At 41.9% G+C, this 20,327-nt stretch overlaps 1 protein-coding gene across 1 annotated transcript in view; it reads left to right on the top strand.

Annotated features, from left to right (window-relative positions):
- ACOXL (acyl-CoA oxidase like) overlaps positions 1-20,327 on the top strand; it is a 511,506-nt gene that overhangs the window by 291,880 nt on the left and 199,299 nt on the right. Inside the window, exon 15 of the mRNA XM_044289630.1 lies at positions 11,296-11,407. Within this exon, the coding sequence (XP_044145565.1) occupies positions 11,296-11,407 (112 nt within the window). The remainder of the gene's footprint in view (positions 1-11,295; positions 11,408-20,327) is intronic.

The raw sequence follows: 20,327 nt of genomic DNA, 5'->3' as shown, positions 1-20,327 counted from the left end.
GTCTAGCCGGGGAAGGCACAGCCGGCAGCTGATTACATAAGCCGCAACTTCAGAAGATATCTCGCGGCCGTGAGTAATACAAATTTGTCCGGTTATAATGTGAACATTGCAGCACAACAATATAAACGTGTGCACGCTCTAGTAGCTGCTAACACAGTTTATATGGATTTAACGCCATAAGGAGTGTCAGCTATAATTCAAAATATGGACACTGTATATTTGAAACGTGGGACAAATACGAATCCTGTCGCTACAAGAAGCGCCTAATACAGACACAGCAGCAAATAACGCATAGGTCCTGTGGGGCGAGTCGCGTCTAAAGTGTCTATTACATCAATATGAAACAAAATCTACTATTGTTTACAACTGAAACGCCGTCCAAAAATATGTCCGAATATTTTTCAGGCTATTATTTTTAATTTTAATTCATTTAATTTCTTTTTTTACCATTGAATTTTATTTTTCATGCGAGAGTGCCGCTTGAGGGATCTGGGTCATTCTATTAGAAAGGAAATTGGGTTTTATACCAAATAGGGATATATTTAATATTTTTATGTGTATATTAATAGATTTTTGGTAAATAAGTAAATAGTTGAGAGCCAGTCATATTTTTCAAATCTCAAATTAGCTAAACATATGGGCATGTTCCTTAAAACTAATATTTTATTAAATAACCTCTAAAATATCCAGAAAATAATATCCAAAGAAAAAAAAAAGGTATAATGTTTTAGGGATCATGTCCATATGTCTAGCTAACCAGTTACTGTCACTTTTATTCTGTATTATTACACCCAGGCAGGCCGGCAAAAGAGGAAGACAAGTAGCAGTAGGCTAATTACACACTAAGGGTCCATTCACACGTCCTGTTTTTTTTCATCCTGAAAAACGGTCCGTTTTTTGCGGATCCGTTGTTCCTGAAAATGTTTCCATATGTCATCCGTATGTCATCCGTTTTTTGCGGATCCGCAAAAAACGGAAACATGTATAAAGTTCAATAATCAAATAAAGTTGTTTGGATTTCTTTGAAAAAAAATTGAAAAAAAAAAAAAAAAAAAAATTTGTTATGTGTTTCCAGGAACGGAATCCGCAAAAAACGGATGACATACGGAATGACATCCGAATGTCATCCGTTTTTTGCGGATCCATTGACTTTGTATTGTACCAGGATCCGATTTTTCAGGACAAGAATAGGACATGTTTTATATTTAAACGGACATGCGGAACGGAACAACGGAAACGGACAGCACACATTGTGCTGTCCGATTTTTTCCAGGACCCATTGAAAATGAATGGGTCCAGATCTGGTCCTGATCTGTTCCTGAAAAAACGGAACAGATCAGGAAAGAAAAAACGGACGTGTGAATGGACCCTAATCGATTTATATGTCATTCAGAGTCTGACGAAAATGGTCCACCTGTCACTGTAATGGCTGCCATTTGTTAGAGCGGGAAGCACCTAAAAAATTTTTTTTTCCTTTTCTTTGTATGGCAAAAAAAAGGGTAAAAATTCACCTTGCTATTAAGTTGGTATTTGACAGTGGAGTCTGAAATTGAGATCTGTATTGAAAGCAGTTGTCAGGGAGTTTTCACAATCTAAGGGAGCAGAAGGGCTTACAAAACAAAGAATAACGCATCATTCACCTGCTAGAGGTCCCCCCATTCCACCTCAGTGGTGTAGGAACCTGTCGGACCAGAAGTGATGACGCCTCGTCAGTTGCTCACATGACTGCTCAATCATTGGCCTCATGCATGAATCTATATTCCTCTGAAGTTTTGAAGCTGCATAGCTTATTCAATTATCTTATGTTATCTTAGATTCTAGAAACTGTGTGCTGCTTTGCCAGTTTTAGCACATTATCCAGATATAGTATCAAGTTATAGACACTGTTCATTTGTGTTGAAAAGAGGAAATTACACGCAGTAAATACCTGAAACTATCATTATGATTCATAGTCATGGGACTGAAAGTAAGCAAACAAGCAATCATAATGCAAAGAGATAGAAATGGAATAATCATTCAGCTATAACTGAAACCACAAAAAAGGCTAATAGATTACATCAAGTCATGCAGATATTCCACACAATTAGTTAATGAACATTGTGGAGCAAACCTGCATGCTTAATACAGTTCAAAGAGGGTGAATATCACATATTTCAATATATAGCCTCAAGATGAAATTAATAAACTTTCTGACAAGTTGTTTGGAAGTCACTACAATGAAGGGGTCCCAGTGGTCTCCCAGTACATTGCCCTTAGTTTTATCTTGGACATCCTACGATCTTTAAGCTATTTTTGTTATTCCCATAACAATCCTGATCAATTTTGCATCCAACAAGATTATGTAACAGATGTTTAGCTGCTTTTTTTATTTGCCAAAAATGGGTTATTCCATGAATTACCGTATTTTTCTCCCTATAAGATGCATCGGCCCATAAGACACACTCAGGTTTTAGAGAAGGACAATAAGAAAAAAATATTTTTCATTAGACCTTAAGTCAGACCACCAATCAGACCCCCAATGTTAATCAGACCTCAGCTCACAGCCCCAATCAGACCCCCAATGTTAATCAGACCTCAGCTCACAGCCCCAATCAGACCACCAATGTTAATAAGACCTCAGATCAGACCTCAGCTCAGACCTAAATGTGAATGACCCCAATCAGACCCCAGATAAGAGCCCCATGACTCTCATCAGCCCCCATATGCCTCTCATCAGCCCCATGCTTCTCTTCAGCCTCCATGCCTCTCATCAGCCCCTATGCCTCTCATTAGCCCCCATATCAGCCCCTATGCCTCTCATCAGCCCCCATATGAGCCTCCATGCCTCTCTTCAGCCCCCATATGAGCCCCCCATGCCTCTCATCAGCCCCCACATATCTCATTAGCCTCCATATCAGCCCCCATGCCTCTCATCAGCCCCCAGCCACAGAGAACTTAAAATAAATAAAAAACACCTCTCCGGACGCCGCTGCTCCTCACCTTCAGCGTCATCTTCTTCCTGCTGCTGCCGGCTGTGCTGTGAACCAGCGCGCACAGCGTGAGGTTCACTGCACAGCCAACAGCCAAGCACCAGGGAGTGGTGAGTACAGAGCATTCACCGCTTCCTGATCCTCTAGTACTAATGAGTGCTTCAATAATAGAAGCGCTCATTGGTATTCGCCCCATAAGACGCTGGGAGGAAAAATTTGTCTTAGGCCCCATGCACACGGCCGTTGTTCATGGCCGTGTGCGGGCCGTGGAACCGCGGCCTGGATCCCTCCTGAGAGCAGGAGCGCACGGCGTCACTGGTTGCTATGACGCCGTGCGCTCCCTGCTGCCGCCGCAATACAGTAATACACTGGTATGATCTATACCAGTGTATTACTGTACTGTGCCGGCAGCAGGGAGCGCACGGCGTCATAGCAACCAGTGACGCCGTGCGCTCCTGCTCTCAGGAGGGATCCAGGCCGCGGTTCCACGGCCCGCACACGGCTGTGAAACACGGCCGTGTGCATGGGGCCTTATGGGATTAAAAATATGGTAAAAAAGAAAGTAAAAATGATCTGGAGTAATGCATGCCATATATTAACTAAACCAATAGGAAAAAAAAAACAGTGCTCTCCAGTGTAATCATTTCTTTTTAGCCTTTTTTATTCACTACTCTGTATTTTCAGTTTCTGTGGGTGGGCATCAGCTTACTCATCCTTTGTGACCATCAGACACCTGCATCTTCCAGCTCTTGCTAACCCCTTCCTCCCTCACACACAGCCCCAGGGATTCCACTAATAAATAGCGATGGTATACAGTGCACACTCTCAATTTTCTTCTCTACTATCTCGAGAGGGACATACTTAAATATTGTTATGCCTCTGCTTCAAACAGCTGATAGGCAGGGGTGCTCGGAGTTGGATCCCCAGCGAGCAGATATTGATGACCTATGCCAAGATAGGTCATCAATATGTACTTGCTGCATCCCTTCTGATACGGCCTATGTGATCTCCTCTTTCCTTTGCGCACACAGACACTAATGCTGTCTTCATCTGTGATTTCTCTCATGTTCTGACTTGTGTAACCTTTCTTGCATGATTCTACGCCTCCCTGACTACAATCTGCTAGTTTCTCTTAGACCTCATCCATGTGGTATCCGCAAAATATAGGTGCTGTCTGTGTGCTGTGCGCATTTTTTTTGTGGACCCATTGACATCAAATGCAGACATATTCTATCCTTTAGCAGAACAGACATACAGATGTGGAAAGCACATGGATCATACCGCAAAAAGAGGGTCCTTTAAAAAAAGCTGATGCAACACAGACGGTATCCTACATACTTTACATCTCTGCAAGTTGCAGACGACAAAATACATATGGTCATGTGCATGAAGCCTCCCTCCTTTGAGAGGAGGGAGTGGACGAGCAGAGACGGAAGGCTGTCAGTAAAGAAGACAGGTAAGGTCAGTCCTGGCTGGTCATTAACCAGGAGCACTGTACAGCCGGCATCTACAGGTGAAACTTGAAAAATTAGAATATTTTGCAAAGTTCATTTATTTCAGTAATGCAACTTAAAAGGTGAAACTAACATATGAGATAGACTCATTACATGCAAAGCCAGATATCTCAAGCCGTTATTTGGTATAATTTGGATGATTATGGCTTACAACCTTTGAAACCCCAAAGTCTCATTTTTCAGGTCCCCTTTGCTCAGGGGGTATGAATTAATTAGCTGACTAGACTGTGACACGTTGAGCCTAGAATATTGAACCTTTTCACAAAATTCAAATTTTAAGCTGCATTAATGCAATTCCTTTTCATTTGCATTACTGAAATAAATGGACTTTTGCATGATATCCTAATTTTTCGAGTTTCACCCGTATGTAGGAAGCAACAACACAGACAGCTATGTGAAGGAGTTGCACAGTCTACAGCAACAGTAGAACATTTGCAATTAAAACTTTTAAGAAAATTGTTTAATTTTGCATTTAATAAGCAAATGAACAATACAAAGTATCAGACTACAAAGGTATGTGAAGTTGTGTAACAAACTACCTATGAAAGTAAATGTTTTCTCATTCACCAACAGCAAACAAATGCCTCAAAAATAGCGAAGAATTGAAACCTAATGTATATTAAAATTGTAGAACTTTGTTTTGATAAAGAGGTTCATTAAGAGTTACATATTGATGATCTATCCTCAGAACTCCTCAGGATAGGTCATCCGTATCAGATAGGCAAGGGCTGACTCCCTGCACATGCACCGATCAGCTGTTTGAAGAGAAAGCAGCAATCGTACCAGAGCTGCCTTCTCTTCTTTGTTTAGCTGCTCATTGTCGCAACTGCAGCAGTGAGGAGGTGTAATTACAACTTAGCCGTCCCATTCACTTCAATGGGACGGCCCCTTCCTACTGAAGTGAATAGGACGGAGCTGTCCCATTGAATTAAATGTGGCAATGTAGTTGTAATTGCATCTGCTTATGTGTTTACCTGTTGCGAGCGAGCCGGGAAAGGCCTGGAGTGGCAGTAGGCAGTAGGTTGTTTTGAGCCACTGCCCAACTTGATGGACAAGACCAGTTGAGATGAAGATTCAGATGCCTGTTCCTGGCTGGGAGAAGAGAGTGGAGGAGCTACAGGTCCTTCTAAAAAAAATAGCATATTGTGATAAAGTTCATTATTTTCTGTAATGTACTGATAAACATTAGACTTTCATATATTTTAGATTCATTACACACTAACTGAAGTAGTTCAAGCCTTTTATTGTTTTAATATTGATGATTTTGGCATACAGCTCATGGAAACCCAAAATTCCTATCTAAAAAAATTTGCATATCATGAAAAGGTTCTCTAAATGAGCTATTAACCTAATCATCTGAATCAACTAATTAACTCTAAACACCTGCAAAAGATTCCTGAGGCTTTTAAAAACTCCCAGCCTGGTTCATTACTCAAAACCGCAATAATGGGTAAGACTGCCGACCTGACTGCTGTCCAGAAGGCCATCATTGACACCCTCAAGCAAGAGGGTAAGACACAAAAAGAAATTTCTGAACGAATAGGCTGTTCCCAGAGTGCTGTATCAAGGCACCTCAGTGGGAAGTCTGTGGGAAGGAAAAAGTGTGGCAGAAAACGCTGCACAACGAGAAGAGGTGACCGGACCCTGAGGAAGATTGTGGAGAAGGACCGATTCCAGACCTTGGGGGAGCTGCGGAAGCAGTGGACTGAGTCTGGAGTAGAAACATCCAGAGCCACCGTGTACAGGCGTGTGCAGGAAATGGGCTACAGGTGCCGCATTCCCCAGGTCAAGCCACTTTTGAACCAGAAACAGCGGCAGAAGCGCCTGACCTGGGCTACAGAGAAGCAGCACTGGACTGTTGCATGTCATTCGACAATCAAGGTGCCAGAGTCTGGAGGAAGACTGGGGAGAGGGAAATGCCAAAATGCCTGAAGTCCAGTGTAAAGTACCTACAGTCAGTGATGGTCTGGGGTGCCATGTCAGCTGCTGGTGTTGGTCCACTGTGTTTTATCAAGGGCAGGGTCAATGCAGCTAGCTATCAGGAGATTTTGGAGCACTTCATGCTTCCATCTGCTGAAAAGCTTTATGGAGATGAAGATTTCATTTTTCAGCACGACCTGGCACCTGCTCACAGTGCCAACACCACTGGTAAATGGTTTACTGACCATGGTATTACTGTGCTCAATTGGCCTGCCAACTCTCCTGACCTGAACCCCATAGAGAATCTGTGGGATATTGGGAAGAGAAAGTTGAGAGACACAAGACCCAACACTCTGGATGAGCTTAAGGCCGCTATCGAAGCATCCTGGGCCTCCATAACACCTCAGCAGTGCCACAGGCTGATTGCCTCCATGCCACGCCGCATTGAAGCAGTCATTTCTGCAAAAGGATTCCCGACCAAGTATTGAGTGCATAACGGAACATAATTATTTGAAGGTTGACTTTTTTTGTATTAAAAACACTTTTCTTTTATTGGTCGGATGAAATATGCTAATTTTTTTAGATAGGAAATTTGGGTTTTCATGAGCTGTATGCCAAAATCATCAATATTAAAACAATAAAAGGCTTGAACTACTTCAGTTGGTGTGTAATGAATCTAAAATATATGAAAGTCTAATGTTTATCAGTACATTACAGAAAATAATGAACTTTATCACAATATGCTAATTTTTTTAGAAGGACCTGTATAGTGCAACAAGTGGCTCAGGCACACCCTTAGTGCAGTTAAGAACCCATTAAATCAGGATTAAAAAGTGCATTTCTCACAACTGTGACTACAGAGTTGAGAGAAAAATACTCATGTAATTAGCAAAGGCAGCCCTTCCAGGCATTGCCTGTGATTTAAACTCCTTGCAAGTTTTTTGCAGACTATATTTTATTTGCATTAGTACTTTTCCAGAGTTCAATTTTTCAACTGCTAGCTGAGCATCCTAACGCTCTGGAGGCCTAAAGTGCCACATCATTGTTTCGGGGTTCCCATGTCAGCGCGGGGTGCCCCAGCAATTGGACACTCCTGCCGCACGGAGCATGGCAGTATAGCTTATTCTGCTTGTGCCATCACACAGATGGCTCCAATGTATGCGCCAAGGGTATACTGTACACCACAGGCATGGGATTACAGGGCCAGGTGAGATGTCTCTTCAATTTCTTTTATTATAGGTGGATATGCATGAATTTCAAAATTTGAAATGCACTAGATATATGTACTGCTCAGCAAACTGGCAGGGAGTAGTATATGCAAGGTGATAGGGTACATAGCTACAGAAATTTATCTGGCAGAATACAGAGAGGTAATATACTGTATATGCATGACATTTTCGCATTGTATTATAACACAGCACTTGGTCGTGTTCCAGCAAATAGTTAGAAATGTTCAGCAGTTCCTCCCTCAGGACACAAGGTGATTCTAGTTCTGTAAGAGCGGAAGTTGAGTCTGGGTGTGGGACTATAATACAATTTTTTTTCCTTTTGCTGGTGCTGATTTATCATTAGTCATGTCCTCATCTCAACTGTGTACCAGTAGAGCATTTTGTGTTGTTTGACCACTGTCTTTTTGTTGTTCCTCCTGTTATGACCAGAGGATGTGGATCCTCTGTGTCAGATGATAGAGGACTGGGAATTAGTCCAATATTGCTGACTCTCAGAGTCAGGACCCTGGTGTCTGCACCTGTTACCTTGAATGCAGCTACCTGCAGTAGTGTGAACAGAGTCCAACAAAGGCAAAATAAAGGAACAGATGGTCTTTACTGGCAGACAGTATTCAAAAGTCACTTGACAGTATTCAAAAGTCACTTGACAGATACAGGCAACACAAAGTTCAGAGCAATATAGCGTGCAGATATAAGCAGTCTCATAGGCAGTGCAGGGTCTAGATCTAGGCAGACTTACAGGAGGAGATGGGCAGATGCCTAATCAGGCAGTGCAGATATAAGCGGTCTCATTGTCAGGCAGTGCAGGGTCTGGATCCAGGCAGACTTACCGGAGGAGATGGGCAGACGCTAGTCGGCAGTGCAGAGGTCTATAATCCAGGTGATCCAATAAACAGACGGCAGGCAGATGCGTAGTCAAATGAAGCGGAGGTCAGAATCCAGGAAATCCAATAAACAGACACAGTGGGACGCTTCAGCGGGAGTCAAGAGGTACAACAACCATGCTTGGGCACTTCATGATGAGTAAAGCTGCCTTAAATACAAATAGTCCCGCCTCCAGGTGGGGATGGTAATCAGGAACCAGCTGCCTACTCCTATAAGAAAGAGATAGGTGCGCGCGCGTGTGTGCTATAGCGCATCAGATGACACCTGGCAATGAGGACGGCCGCGTTGTGACCTCACACTATGCGCGCCCACACAGCACACTGTATAAGATAGTGCGGGTCTGTATGTATGCATGCAGAGTGTATTTGTGTGTATATATATATATATATATATGTGTATATAATATATACATACATGCGTGCGGCGTGTGTGTTTGTGCTTTAGGGTGCACACCCTAATGCAATAGGCTGCGCACACCTATGAGTGCTGCGATGTGCAGACAGCAATCTGCCACCCTGCGGTGGAGATGCAGATCCCATACTGACACCTCCCCAGGGTGTACTGCTAGAAAAACTGCTCACTGTTTAATATCTAACAGCCCACTTAATGAAGGTTGTACAAAATAAGTTTTCCCTTCATAAAAAAAAAAGAAAGAACATTGTTGCTTTATTGGTTTATCACTGTAAAACATTGTAGTTTCTTACGACTTTCACCAGTTACTACACTTTAAGAGTTAAATGGGATTGTCTATGATTTCAAATATTAAAAAGTGGGTAAAATAATAAAATAATTCTAAAATCACCTTACCAATCCCCCGCTGCTTCTATTTCGATACTAAGGTTTAGACAATGTGAACTTAAACTAGACAGTCTAAACATGCACCAAATTTATCAAAGTGGCACATGCTGGATGATGTTTTTTAGATGCGTTTTGTCTCACTTTATACCAGCTATTGGTTGGCTTACTTTTTACTAAAACTTTACACACACATTTTAGAAGAAGTAAAAAGAATTTGACATCATCACTTTTGGTCAACCAGGGACTAAAAACAACAGGGATAGGAGCCTTGGCTCTGGAACAGAGGGGCTTTCAAAATGTGAGTGGTCTTTTATTTTTTTCAAACAGTTTACTGGCGGTCACAAATTTTGTTTGCGATCCCTTTAAACTTGGTTTTATTTGGTATATAAATAAGATAGCTTAGGCTTTGTTCACATGTACATTGGAGCAGACCCCCCAAGTGCCCCTCTTTTGGAGGAACAGTCCCTCTTTTGGACCCAAGTCCCTCTGTCCCTCTTTTCTACATAAATGTCCCTCTTTTTGATCTGAGGAATAGATTTTCATTACTACATTTAGAATATTGATCCAGAAAGTGTTTGTCTGGTTCCTACCTAAATATTTGACCCCACCCTGTATATTATTTCATTATTTGATGCAATTTGAATTTTAGAAATTTCTACATTCAGATAATTTTTGCACTATTTCATAAGAGAAAACTATTAATGTGTATAAATGTGCAGGAAAAGTAGATCTTTCACGCAGTGAACCATAAGTGTCTCTCTTCGAATGTCCAAATATTTGGGAGGTAAGTTGGAGGTTCCCTAAGGAGTCTACCTCAAAGATTCCTTGAAATATTGATGGGCAGAATTTTTTCCAGAAAAATCATGGACTCTACAATGGAAATCTGACTACCCCCTAAAATGTCCCAAATATCAGTGCAGAATACGTGCTGAAATCCATCGGAACAAGTTATTTTCTGAACAATGCATGGTGGGAACTTAGGTTGGAGTTCCATGTTTCTGTTAGTATGCATAACCCTGCTTTCCTTCACACTTGCAAATATAAGGCCATATTCACACTTGCCTACTCTGGGCAGTACAAAACATTGAAGAGGTGTATATCTGTATAATTTTTCTGGGTTTAATTTCTGCTTCTAATCCTTACAAATACTAATGCAAATCACTGACACCCAGTGTAAAGGAGGTCCTAAAGGGGTTGTCTGATAGGTGTGGGTCCAACCTCTGGGACCCGCACCTATCTCCTAAACTGAGCCCTGAAAGTGCTGGAGGGCGCACTGTGGTTGGCTCGTCTGGCCCATAGAAGTGAATGGGAGAGGTGGCCGGTCATGCGCAATGCACTCCCATTCGCATATGTGGGGAGAGTGCTTTGTGGTGGCCGGACGAGGTCCTCCAGCAACCACTTGGCCTTCTCCGTTTTCTATATAGGTGCGGGTCCTGCAGACAATGAGTGCATAGCCTAGCGATATGCCCCCATTGTCTCAGATGGGACAACCCCTTTAAATATCAGTTGCTGTATTATTGTTTACTAGCCATACCCCCATGAGTTGCTGAGCGCTGTGTCCCTTTGGCTAATTCACTGTGCTCATATAGTGGTGGACGGGTTAGTAGAGCCTCTACAACTGCGCACGCCACTAGCCCTGCCTCCCTGAGGAGAGCTGAGGACAGCCAGACACATCTGACAGGGCACAGCATTCAGCTCAGCGTTTCTGCCTTGTCGTCTCAGCACTGTTAACAACGTCAGACCTGCTGCTATAGATATGTAAAAAGAGTTATGACACTACAGTTACACTTTAATAAAAATAAGAAAACATAATTAAAAATAAGAAACATTAGAAGGTGTATCTATATTCTTATAGGCTGAGCAGGTTTTTGGACTGCTGTTTGGTGTTGTGAAATCATAAGCACGTACTTACCTTTATTTTATCATCTAATCTTTTTGTTGCATACCTGCACTAACAATACACAATTGTTTTTTTCCTAGTATCTTGGCATTCGATTCAGATAAAATCAGCAACCTGACATTCTTTTTAAAAGCTGTCAATTTTCGGGAGAGGGTACTACAGCGCGGGCTGGCTGCCAGACTTTTCAACAAGGTAATGCCTTCAATTAACTCGTTATTGCAAAAATTAGAGATAAATGTGATTCATATTATTTAACAGGTTTGATCCTGTTACTTATTATGGCCTTTACATTTTTAAATGGGATTCCTGCCAGAAAATGAGTTGGTTTTATGAACACAAAGATAGCTGTGTAATAGCAAGAAATGGCAAATCTCTTTCTCATGTATGCCAGACTGGTAGTTACTTTAGACTTTCCCTTTAGGACAACAATAAATGCTATAGAATAGATCTTTAAAATGGAAAAAAATATTTTAACATATGCTAGTGGTGAGTTTGAGTTTTTCACTGTATTTTGCTGTATTCACCGTGCAGTACGGATAACACATTACCTTTACTCTATGGAATAGTATGGTTATATAATAAAACTTTTTATAGAAAATTCAATTTATTTTTGTTTCACTTTGAACTATTTTCTTAGTTCCACTAGGTGAGTTAAAAGTGCGATAATTTGAAAACTTATATAATCATTATGAAATTGGAGAACGCCTTTAAAGGAGTATTCCGGCTTTAGGGAACTTTTTACTTTTTGCCAGTACTCATCTGGTCACCAGCACTCGGGTCATGTGCAGAGGATCCTCTGAGTGGTGACATGCGCCGCTTGCAGGCACATCACCACTGAGGCCAGTGATTGACTGCAGTGGCACACGTGACTTTGCCTGAATATGTCCAACCCTGGGGCCAGTAGCATCGCTGAGAGGAGCCTCTGCATCGGAACTGAGTGGCGGGGAGCAGATAAGTGGTTTTCTTTGCTTAGGTATGGCTCAACACTGGCCAAATATAAAAAGTTACCTGAAGCTGGAATACTTCTTTAACCGCTACAGGACCGCTGTATGCAGGATTGCGTATATACGCATATACACATCCTCCCGCGATAGCCAAGATTTCCTGTGAACGCGCGCACGCAGGCGCGCGCTCTCACAGGAACTGAAGGTAAGCGAGTGGATCTCCAGCCTGCCAGCAGCGATCGCTCGCTGGCAGGCTGGAGATGTGATTTTTTTAACTCCTAACAGGTATATTAGACGCTGTTTTGATAACAGCGTCTAATATACCTGCTACCTGGTCCTCTGGTGGTCCCTTTTGTTTGGATCGACCACCAGAGGACACAGGCAGCTCAGTAAAGTACCACAAAACACTACACTACACTACACCCCCCCCCCTGTCACTTATTAACCCTTTATGAACCACTGATCACCCCTGTTCACCCCATACAGACTCTCTGATCACCCCCCTGTCATTGATCACCCCCCTGTCAGGCTCCGTTCAGACGTCCGTATGATTTTTACGGATCCACTGATACATGGATCGGATCCGCAAAACGCATACGGACGTCTGAATGGAGCCTTACAGGGGGGTGATCAATGACAAGGGGGTGATCACGAAAGTTTTTGGAACCGCGCTGCTCTGGACTATAGTCTCCGGTCAACAGTGGATGGTGCCGGGCTCCAGCACCTTTCCTTTCCACCCAAAAAGGTCCGATCTTCCACAGATAGTTTTCTCTATAGGGTTCAAGGAAATTGGTACAATAGTGAAGCACCCTTTGGCTTGATGTTTTTAAAAGGTTTTATTGTACTCACAAGAGTCGATCAACAAAAGACATATATCAATAGATACAATCGTCTCGTTTCTGCCCGACCCGGGTTTCGCTGCCTCGCTTCTTCAGGGGCGACAACTACGCATATGCGCAGTGGGCCCTTTAAATAGCCCAGCTTGTCTCAATATATGAGCCGGTGATGATCCGGATCCAGTCCCAACATTGCAAAAACACAAGTTTCCAATCATACATTTTACAAGTATCTTCATATACCTTCACATTCAACGTAAAAATTAACAAATATAATAGATATAAAATTAATAAAAGCTCTTGCTGTTATGAACAACTTAATCTCCAACACATTTATCTCTTATCATCATTCCTTTATACACCGCAGTATTATTGGTGGATATCTTCATAATCCACCCCACTTAGTTCATAGAGCCGTCATTTATACTCCACCCACTTCTGGACGTTGCTTGGGTGCTCCGAGCCCCGCTCTCCCTCCGACATTCGCTGTCACACTCCGTAATCATGAGTCGTTCGAAGTTTCCTCAAGGAGCTAGGGTCAGGAGTAACCAAAAAAAACGCACCATTCGGGATGTTTTACAGTAAAGATGGTGTTAAATCAAATTCATATTAACACCTGGCTGAGGGTTCCAACTGGTAATCCACTCGACATCCTTTATGATTTGTGCCAGTGAGTCCCCCCTCCGCCAATGTGGCTTAAACTATTTCTTACACCAGCAACAACAAAAAAAAAATTTAGACACCCTCGATTTTTTTCATGCGCAAGTTGAATGGGCGGATACACTGTGGGTCATCAGACCTTTTCTAATGTTCCTACGTGCTCCGTATTATGGTTTTGAGCTTCCTTACTGCCTGCCACGTACTGGAGCCCACAAGGGCACTAAAGTAAGTATATAATATTTCATTCTCACAGGAACGTTTCCTCTATACGGAACTCATTCCATTTTTTTTAGATGTATACGATTGATGTTTATCTGTCGTTCTTTTGTATCCTATTTTTGAATCCTGGCCAAACCACAACCAGCCGTGAATTTCCTCCTTCTTTCTTTGACCTAATATTAGCTGGAGGCGATAGCACTATGTACAAGTTTTGTTCTGATGCATCAGACAAAACTTGTACATATTTGCTATCCATCCAGCTATATTAGGTTAAAGAAGAAGGAGGAAAATTCACCCTTGGTGTGGGTTTTGGCCAGGCTGGAGCCAAAAATAGGAATACAAAAGAACGACAGTCTAAACTCCAGTTGATATAACATCCCTAAAAAAATGGAATGGAGTTCCGTATAAGAGGAAACTGTTCCTGTGAGAATGAGAATATTATATACGTACTGGAGTGCCCTTGTGGGCTCCAGTACGTGGGCAGGACAGTAAGGAAGCTCAAAACCAGAATACAGGAGCACGTACGGAACATTAGAAAAGGTCTGATGACCCACAGTGTATCCGCCCATTTCAAACTTGCGCATGAAAAAAATCCGAGGGGTCTAAGATTTGCTGGTGTAGAAATAGTTAAGCCACATTGGCGAGGGGGGGACTCACTGGCACAAATCAATAAAAAGGAGGTCGAGTGGATTTACCAGTTAGGAACCCTACAGCCAGGTGGGTTAAATATTGAATTTGATTTAAAACCATGCTTACTGTAAAACATCCCGAATGGTGGCGTTTTTTTTGGTACTCCTGACCCTGCTCCTTGAGGACCTTCGAACGACGTCATGATGACGGAGTGTGACGCGAATGTCGGAGGGAGGAGGCGGGGCTCGGAGCACCCAAGCAACGTCACAGAAGTGGGTGGAGTATAAATGACGGCTCTATGAATATTCAAGTATAGAGTATATCGCGAATTGGACGATTTATGTTATGTTGTAGGTGAACTAAGTGGGGTGGATTATGCAGATATCCACCAAATAATACTGCGGTGTATAAAGGAATGATGAATAAGAGATAAATGTGTTGGAGATTAAGTTGTTCATAACAGCAAGAGCTTTTATATAATTTTATATCTATTATATTTGTTAATTTTTACGTTGAATGTGAAGGTATATGAAGATACTTGTAAAATGTATGATTGGAAACTTTGTGTTTTTGCAATGTTGGGACTGGATCCGGATCATCACCGGCTCATATATTGAGACAAGCTGGGCTATTTAAAGGGCCCCACTGCGCATATGCGTAGTTGTCGCCCCTGAAGAAGCGAGGCAGCGAAACCCGGGTCGGGCAGAAACGAGACGATTGTATCTATTGATATATGCCTTTTGTTGATCGACTCTTGTGAGTACAATAAAACCTTTTAAAAACATCAAGCCAAAGGGTGCTTCACTATTGTACCAATTTCCTTGAACCCTATAGAGGAAACTATCTGTGGAAGATCGGACCTTTTTGGGTGGAAAGGAAAGGTGCTGGAGCCCGGCACCATCCACTGTTGACCAGAGACTATAGTCCAGAGCAGCGCGGTTCCAAAAACTTTCATTACCTGCATTTCCAGTGTGAATACCTACCACACTACTCCGGAACCAGCAGCAGCGCAAGTAATCTGTCCGTGCTAGGATACAGGACTGACTTTTTCATTGTTGTTTTAAGGGGGTGATCACGCATATAGACTTCCTTATCACTTCCCTGTCATTGATCACCCCCCTGTCATTGATCACCTCCCTGTGAGGCTCCATTCAGACGTCCGTATGCGTTTTGCGGATCCGATCCATGTATCTGTGGATCCGTAAAAATCATGCGGACGTCTGAATGGAGCCTTACAGGGGGGTGATCAATGACAGGGGGGTGATCAGGAAGTCTATATGGGTGATCACCCCCTTGTCATTGATCACCCACCTGTAAGGCTCCATTCAGACGTCCGTATGTGTTTTGCGGATCCGATCCATGTATCCGTGGATCCGTAAAAATCATACGGACGTCTGAATGGAGCCTTACAGGGGGGTGATCAGGGAGTCTATATGGGTGATCACCCCCCTGTCATTGATTACCCCCCTGTCATTGATCACCCCCTGTAAGGCTCCAGTCAGACATTTTTTTGGCCCAAGTTAGCGGAAATATTTTTTTTTGTTTGTTTTTTCTTACAAAGTCTCATATTTCACTAACTTGTGTCCAAAAAAAAAATCTCACATGAACTCACCATACCCCTCACGGAATCCAAATGCGTAAAATTTTTTAGACATTTATATTCCAGACTTCTTCTCACGCTTTAGGGCCCCTAAAAAGCCAGGGCAGTATAAATACCCCACATGTGACCCCATTTCAGAAAGAAGACACCCCAAGGTATTCCGTGAGGGGCATATTGAGTCCATGAAAGACTGACATTTTTGTCCCAAGTTAGCGGAAAGTGAAACTTATGCAAAAATAATAAAAATTCTATGAACTCGCCATGCCCCTCATTGAATACCTTGGGGTGTCTTCTTTCCAAAGTGGGGTCACATGTGGGGTATTTATACTGCCCTGGCTTTTTAGGGGCCCTAAAGCGTGAGAAGAAGTCTGGGATCCAAATGTCTAAAAATGCCTTCCTAAAAGGAATTTGGGCCGCTTTGCGCATCTAGTCTGCAAAAAAGTGTCACACATGTGGTATCGCCGTACTCAGGAGAAGTTGGGGAATGTGTTTTGGGGTGTCATTTTACATATACCCACGCTGGGTGAGATAAATATCTTGGTCAAATGCCAACTTTGTATAAAAAAATGGGAAAAGTTGTCTTTTGCCGAGATATTTCTCTCACCCAGCATGGGTATATGTAAAATGACACCCCAAAACACATTCCCCAACTTCTCCCGAGTACGGCGATACCAGATGTGTGCCCATCAGTGAATACCTTAGGGTGTCTACTTTCCGAAATGGGGTCATTTGTGGGGGTTTTCTACTGTCTGGGCATTGTAGAACCTCAGGAAACATGACAGGTGCTCAGAAAGTCAGAGCTGCTTCAAAAAGCGGAAATTCACATTTTTGTACCATAGTTTGTAAATGCTATAACTTTTACCCAAACCATTTTTAGACATGTAGAACAATAAATTTAGCGAAAAATTTATATATGGATGTCGTTTTTTTGCAAAATTTTACAACTGAAAGTGAAAAATGTCATTTTTTTGAAAAAAAAATCGTTAAATTTTGATTTATAACAAAAAAAGTAAAAATGTCAGCACCAATGAAATACCACCAAATGAAAGCTCTATTAGTGAGAAGAAAAGGACGTAAAATTCATTTGGGTGGTAAGTTGCATGACCGAGCAATATACAGTGAAAGTAGTGTAGTGCCGAAGTGTAAAAAGTGGCCTGGTCATTAAGGGGGTTTCAGCTAGCGGGGTTGAAGTGGTTAAAGGGGTTCTCCAATTTCATATTGAATTTGTTTTTATCTGCCCAGAGTACCCCAAGCACAGTATATTTTTGCCCCCATATACCTGCTTTTTAGGTCAGCACTATTCTTCCCCTTTTTTCTGGATTGGTATTCTTCGTTTTTTCTTCATGATATTGAAAAACGTATGCAATCTACATACAGTCCAACTGAAAAACGCTATCACAGGAAAAAACTGATTGAGCTTAGTAACATAGTATATATGTCCATCCAGTTCTTGCGTGCAAAAGCATCCGTTTTTCCTCAAACAGATCCTGACAGAATCCATATCGCTCGAATGAAATAAGTGTTGTCTGCTGATTGTTAATGGCCATACACTTTGCCTAGAACCACACAGCCTTAAACAAAGATCAAGCAAACAGCATTTATTTCATGACTAAACCGCACCACATTTCGGCTGTGGCTTGGCCTTGGTCTGAACAAAACGTTTTCTTTAGATTTGGGCCGAATTGAGCGCTCATGCTGCCGTAGACATGGGCGGTTTCTTGCTGTACAGTTAGGCTCGCATGGCATGATGGCGAAAAGGCCATGGGAAAATAATATCTTACTACATGTCGTTTTAACATGATCACACCCAGTTTTGACTAATCATGTGGAATTTTGTACATGCTAACATAAATAACATGCGGCCAGTGATTGGCCGCCTCGGTTGCTTGTCTGGTGTGGCAAATCATCATAGTGTTCAAGTAAATAGGATCCTCCCGAGGACCATGGGCATGGGAGCAGAGAGGGATTTCAATGGTGGGTATATGTTTGTTTGTTAAGCAACTTCATTTTTAGAAGGTTGTAACCCCATTTTTACTGCCCAAGACAACCAGGGTTGTTACCAGGAATTCTGCCATCTTTTCTTTGCTTGTTTATATAGTGCTTATGTTTGAAATGAATAGATAGCAAAGCTTTATTGTGAGTATGGAGATCATAGATATTTTTATGTTTCAACTTTTTATTTTATTTACTCCTTTAGATGAATTTTACTTTTAATAACATGTTCTTCACTTCCTTCCTGCTGTTCTCCATTTCCCCTTTAAAGAGGCCCTTTCACTGGTCCAGACATTACAATATAAGTACCTGGCACTGTAGGGCATGTTGAGGAGATGTCCTTTCCCTTTTTTTTTTTTTTCCTATGGGCTGCTTCATTCCCCCGCTGTGCCCCCTCCTTCTGATTTCCCGCCCTATTTGGTGATCCATACCATATCTACAGGGAGTAGGAGACGGATGTGTTTCTCAGGCGACGTCTCCTTCTCCCTGGCTGTGAGCTGCCCAATTGCAACGGAGCATGTCACAGCAGGAGAGCTTTTTTTTTCTCCTCAACATCAGGACATCTCCTCAACATGTCCTACAATTGCCAGGTACTTATGTAATGTCAGGACCCGTGAAAGGTCCCCTGTAATGTCTGTATATGTAAAATGTGCAAGCATCTGTTAGAGCAGTGTTCCTCGTCTCCCGTCCTAAGGGCCCATGGTCATGTTTTCAGGATTTACCTAGTATTGAGCAGGTGATATAATTAGTGTCAATGCATCAGAACTTACCACAGGTGTTCATTCTGTGGGGTATTCTCAAATCATGACCGGTAGGTGGGCCTGAGGACTGGAGTTGGGGAACACTGTGTTAGAGCATGCAACTAAAATTTTCCAGCCAGTCCCACTCCCTTTGTTTACATCATGATCAGTACTGATAACTTTGCAGTAGGGGTTAAATGGCTGATTACATTGCGATGGCATACACGTACACTGGAACTATATTCCCGCCAATGATATACCGTACATTGTGCAGAAACTATAACCTGCCAATGATGTACATGATTGTCATTTTGCACAATTTTTTTTTTTTTAGGTTAGCCCATAGCAGTTCTAGTAAAAATGCCATAACTCTTTAAATTTCATGTAACCACTTCTGGACCACTTATAAAATTTAAACATCCAGGCGATCCCCGTTAATTGACCAACTGTGTAACAGGGAGCTTGCTGTCAGTCACAGTAAGGCTCCCAAATGCAGGGACTTTTTTAGCTGCCCCTGCCTTCCCCATTGCTTAATATACAGTGCTTAATGAGTGCTGTACATACAATCAGCAAGCGACCATGTGGCCACTTCTTGCTCTGGTCCCAGTGGTCATGTCGCTGGAGGCTGGGTGTCTGCATGAGTTGCCGGGTCTAAGTAGACCAGATCAACTCTGCAGTAAGGCTTTACAGCGTTGTAAAGTGCCTGGGTGCTGTATTCTCCCTGTTACAGGGGTTAAAATTTCAACCCCAATTACAGGAAAAAATCAGAAATAATAAAAAGTAATGTTTAAATGCCCCCTAAAGGTCTTGTATGACCTTATGAGGGTGTAAAGTATAACAAAAAAATAAAAACAAACAATAAAAAAACAGCCACACTGCAGCTTTTAGCTCTGCCCCCAGTGACCATAACCCATGCATCTACTTTATCAAAATGAGAATTATGTAAAGGGAATATAATTCAAAAATGTAATTTGGTTAAATTTTGTTACATAAAACAAAATTTAAAAAAATGTTGAAAGCAGACTATTTTTCAATTTTTTAAACATTTTCCCTGGTATGTATAAAAATATATATATAATAATAATAATCAAATAAAAATAAAGCCCTATGTATCACTGAAAAAGATGCAGAAAGACCCATAACTTTTTTTATTTTATTTTATACAGAGCTACGTGAGGGCTTGATTTTTGTGGGATGACATGTAGTTTGTATTGGTACTATTTTGCTCCATTTTAAGGGTGGCAGATAAGCAAAAAACATACATTTTGTATTTTTTTTTTTAACAGCATTCACCATGTGGAATAAATTGCATGTGGTATAGTTCAAGTTGTTATAGATGCGGCAATACCAAATATGTGGTGGGGATTTAATTTTTAAAAATTTTCCATTGAAAATTAAAAGGTAGATTTTTTTCTTAACCCCTTAAGGACACAGCCTTTTTACACCTTAGGACCAGGCCATTTTTTGCAAATCTGACCAGTGTCACTTTAA

This window comes from Bufo gargarizans, chromosome 4 (genome assembly GCF_014858855.1).
Source record: "Bufo gargarizans isolate SCDJY-AF-19 chromosome 4, ASM1485885v1, whole genome shotgun sequence".
Taxonomy (NCBI): domain Eukaryota; kingdom Metazoa; phylum Chordata; class Amphibia; order Anura; family Bufonidae; genus Bufo; species Bufo gargarizans.
This window is presented reverse-complemented; position numbering and strand designations above follow the sequence as displayed.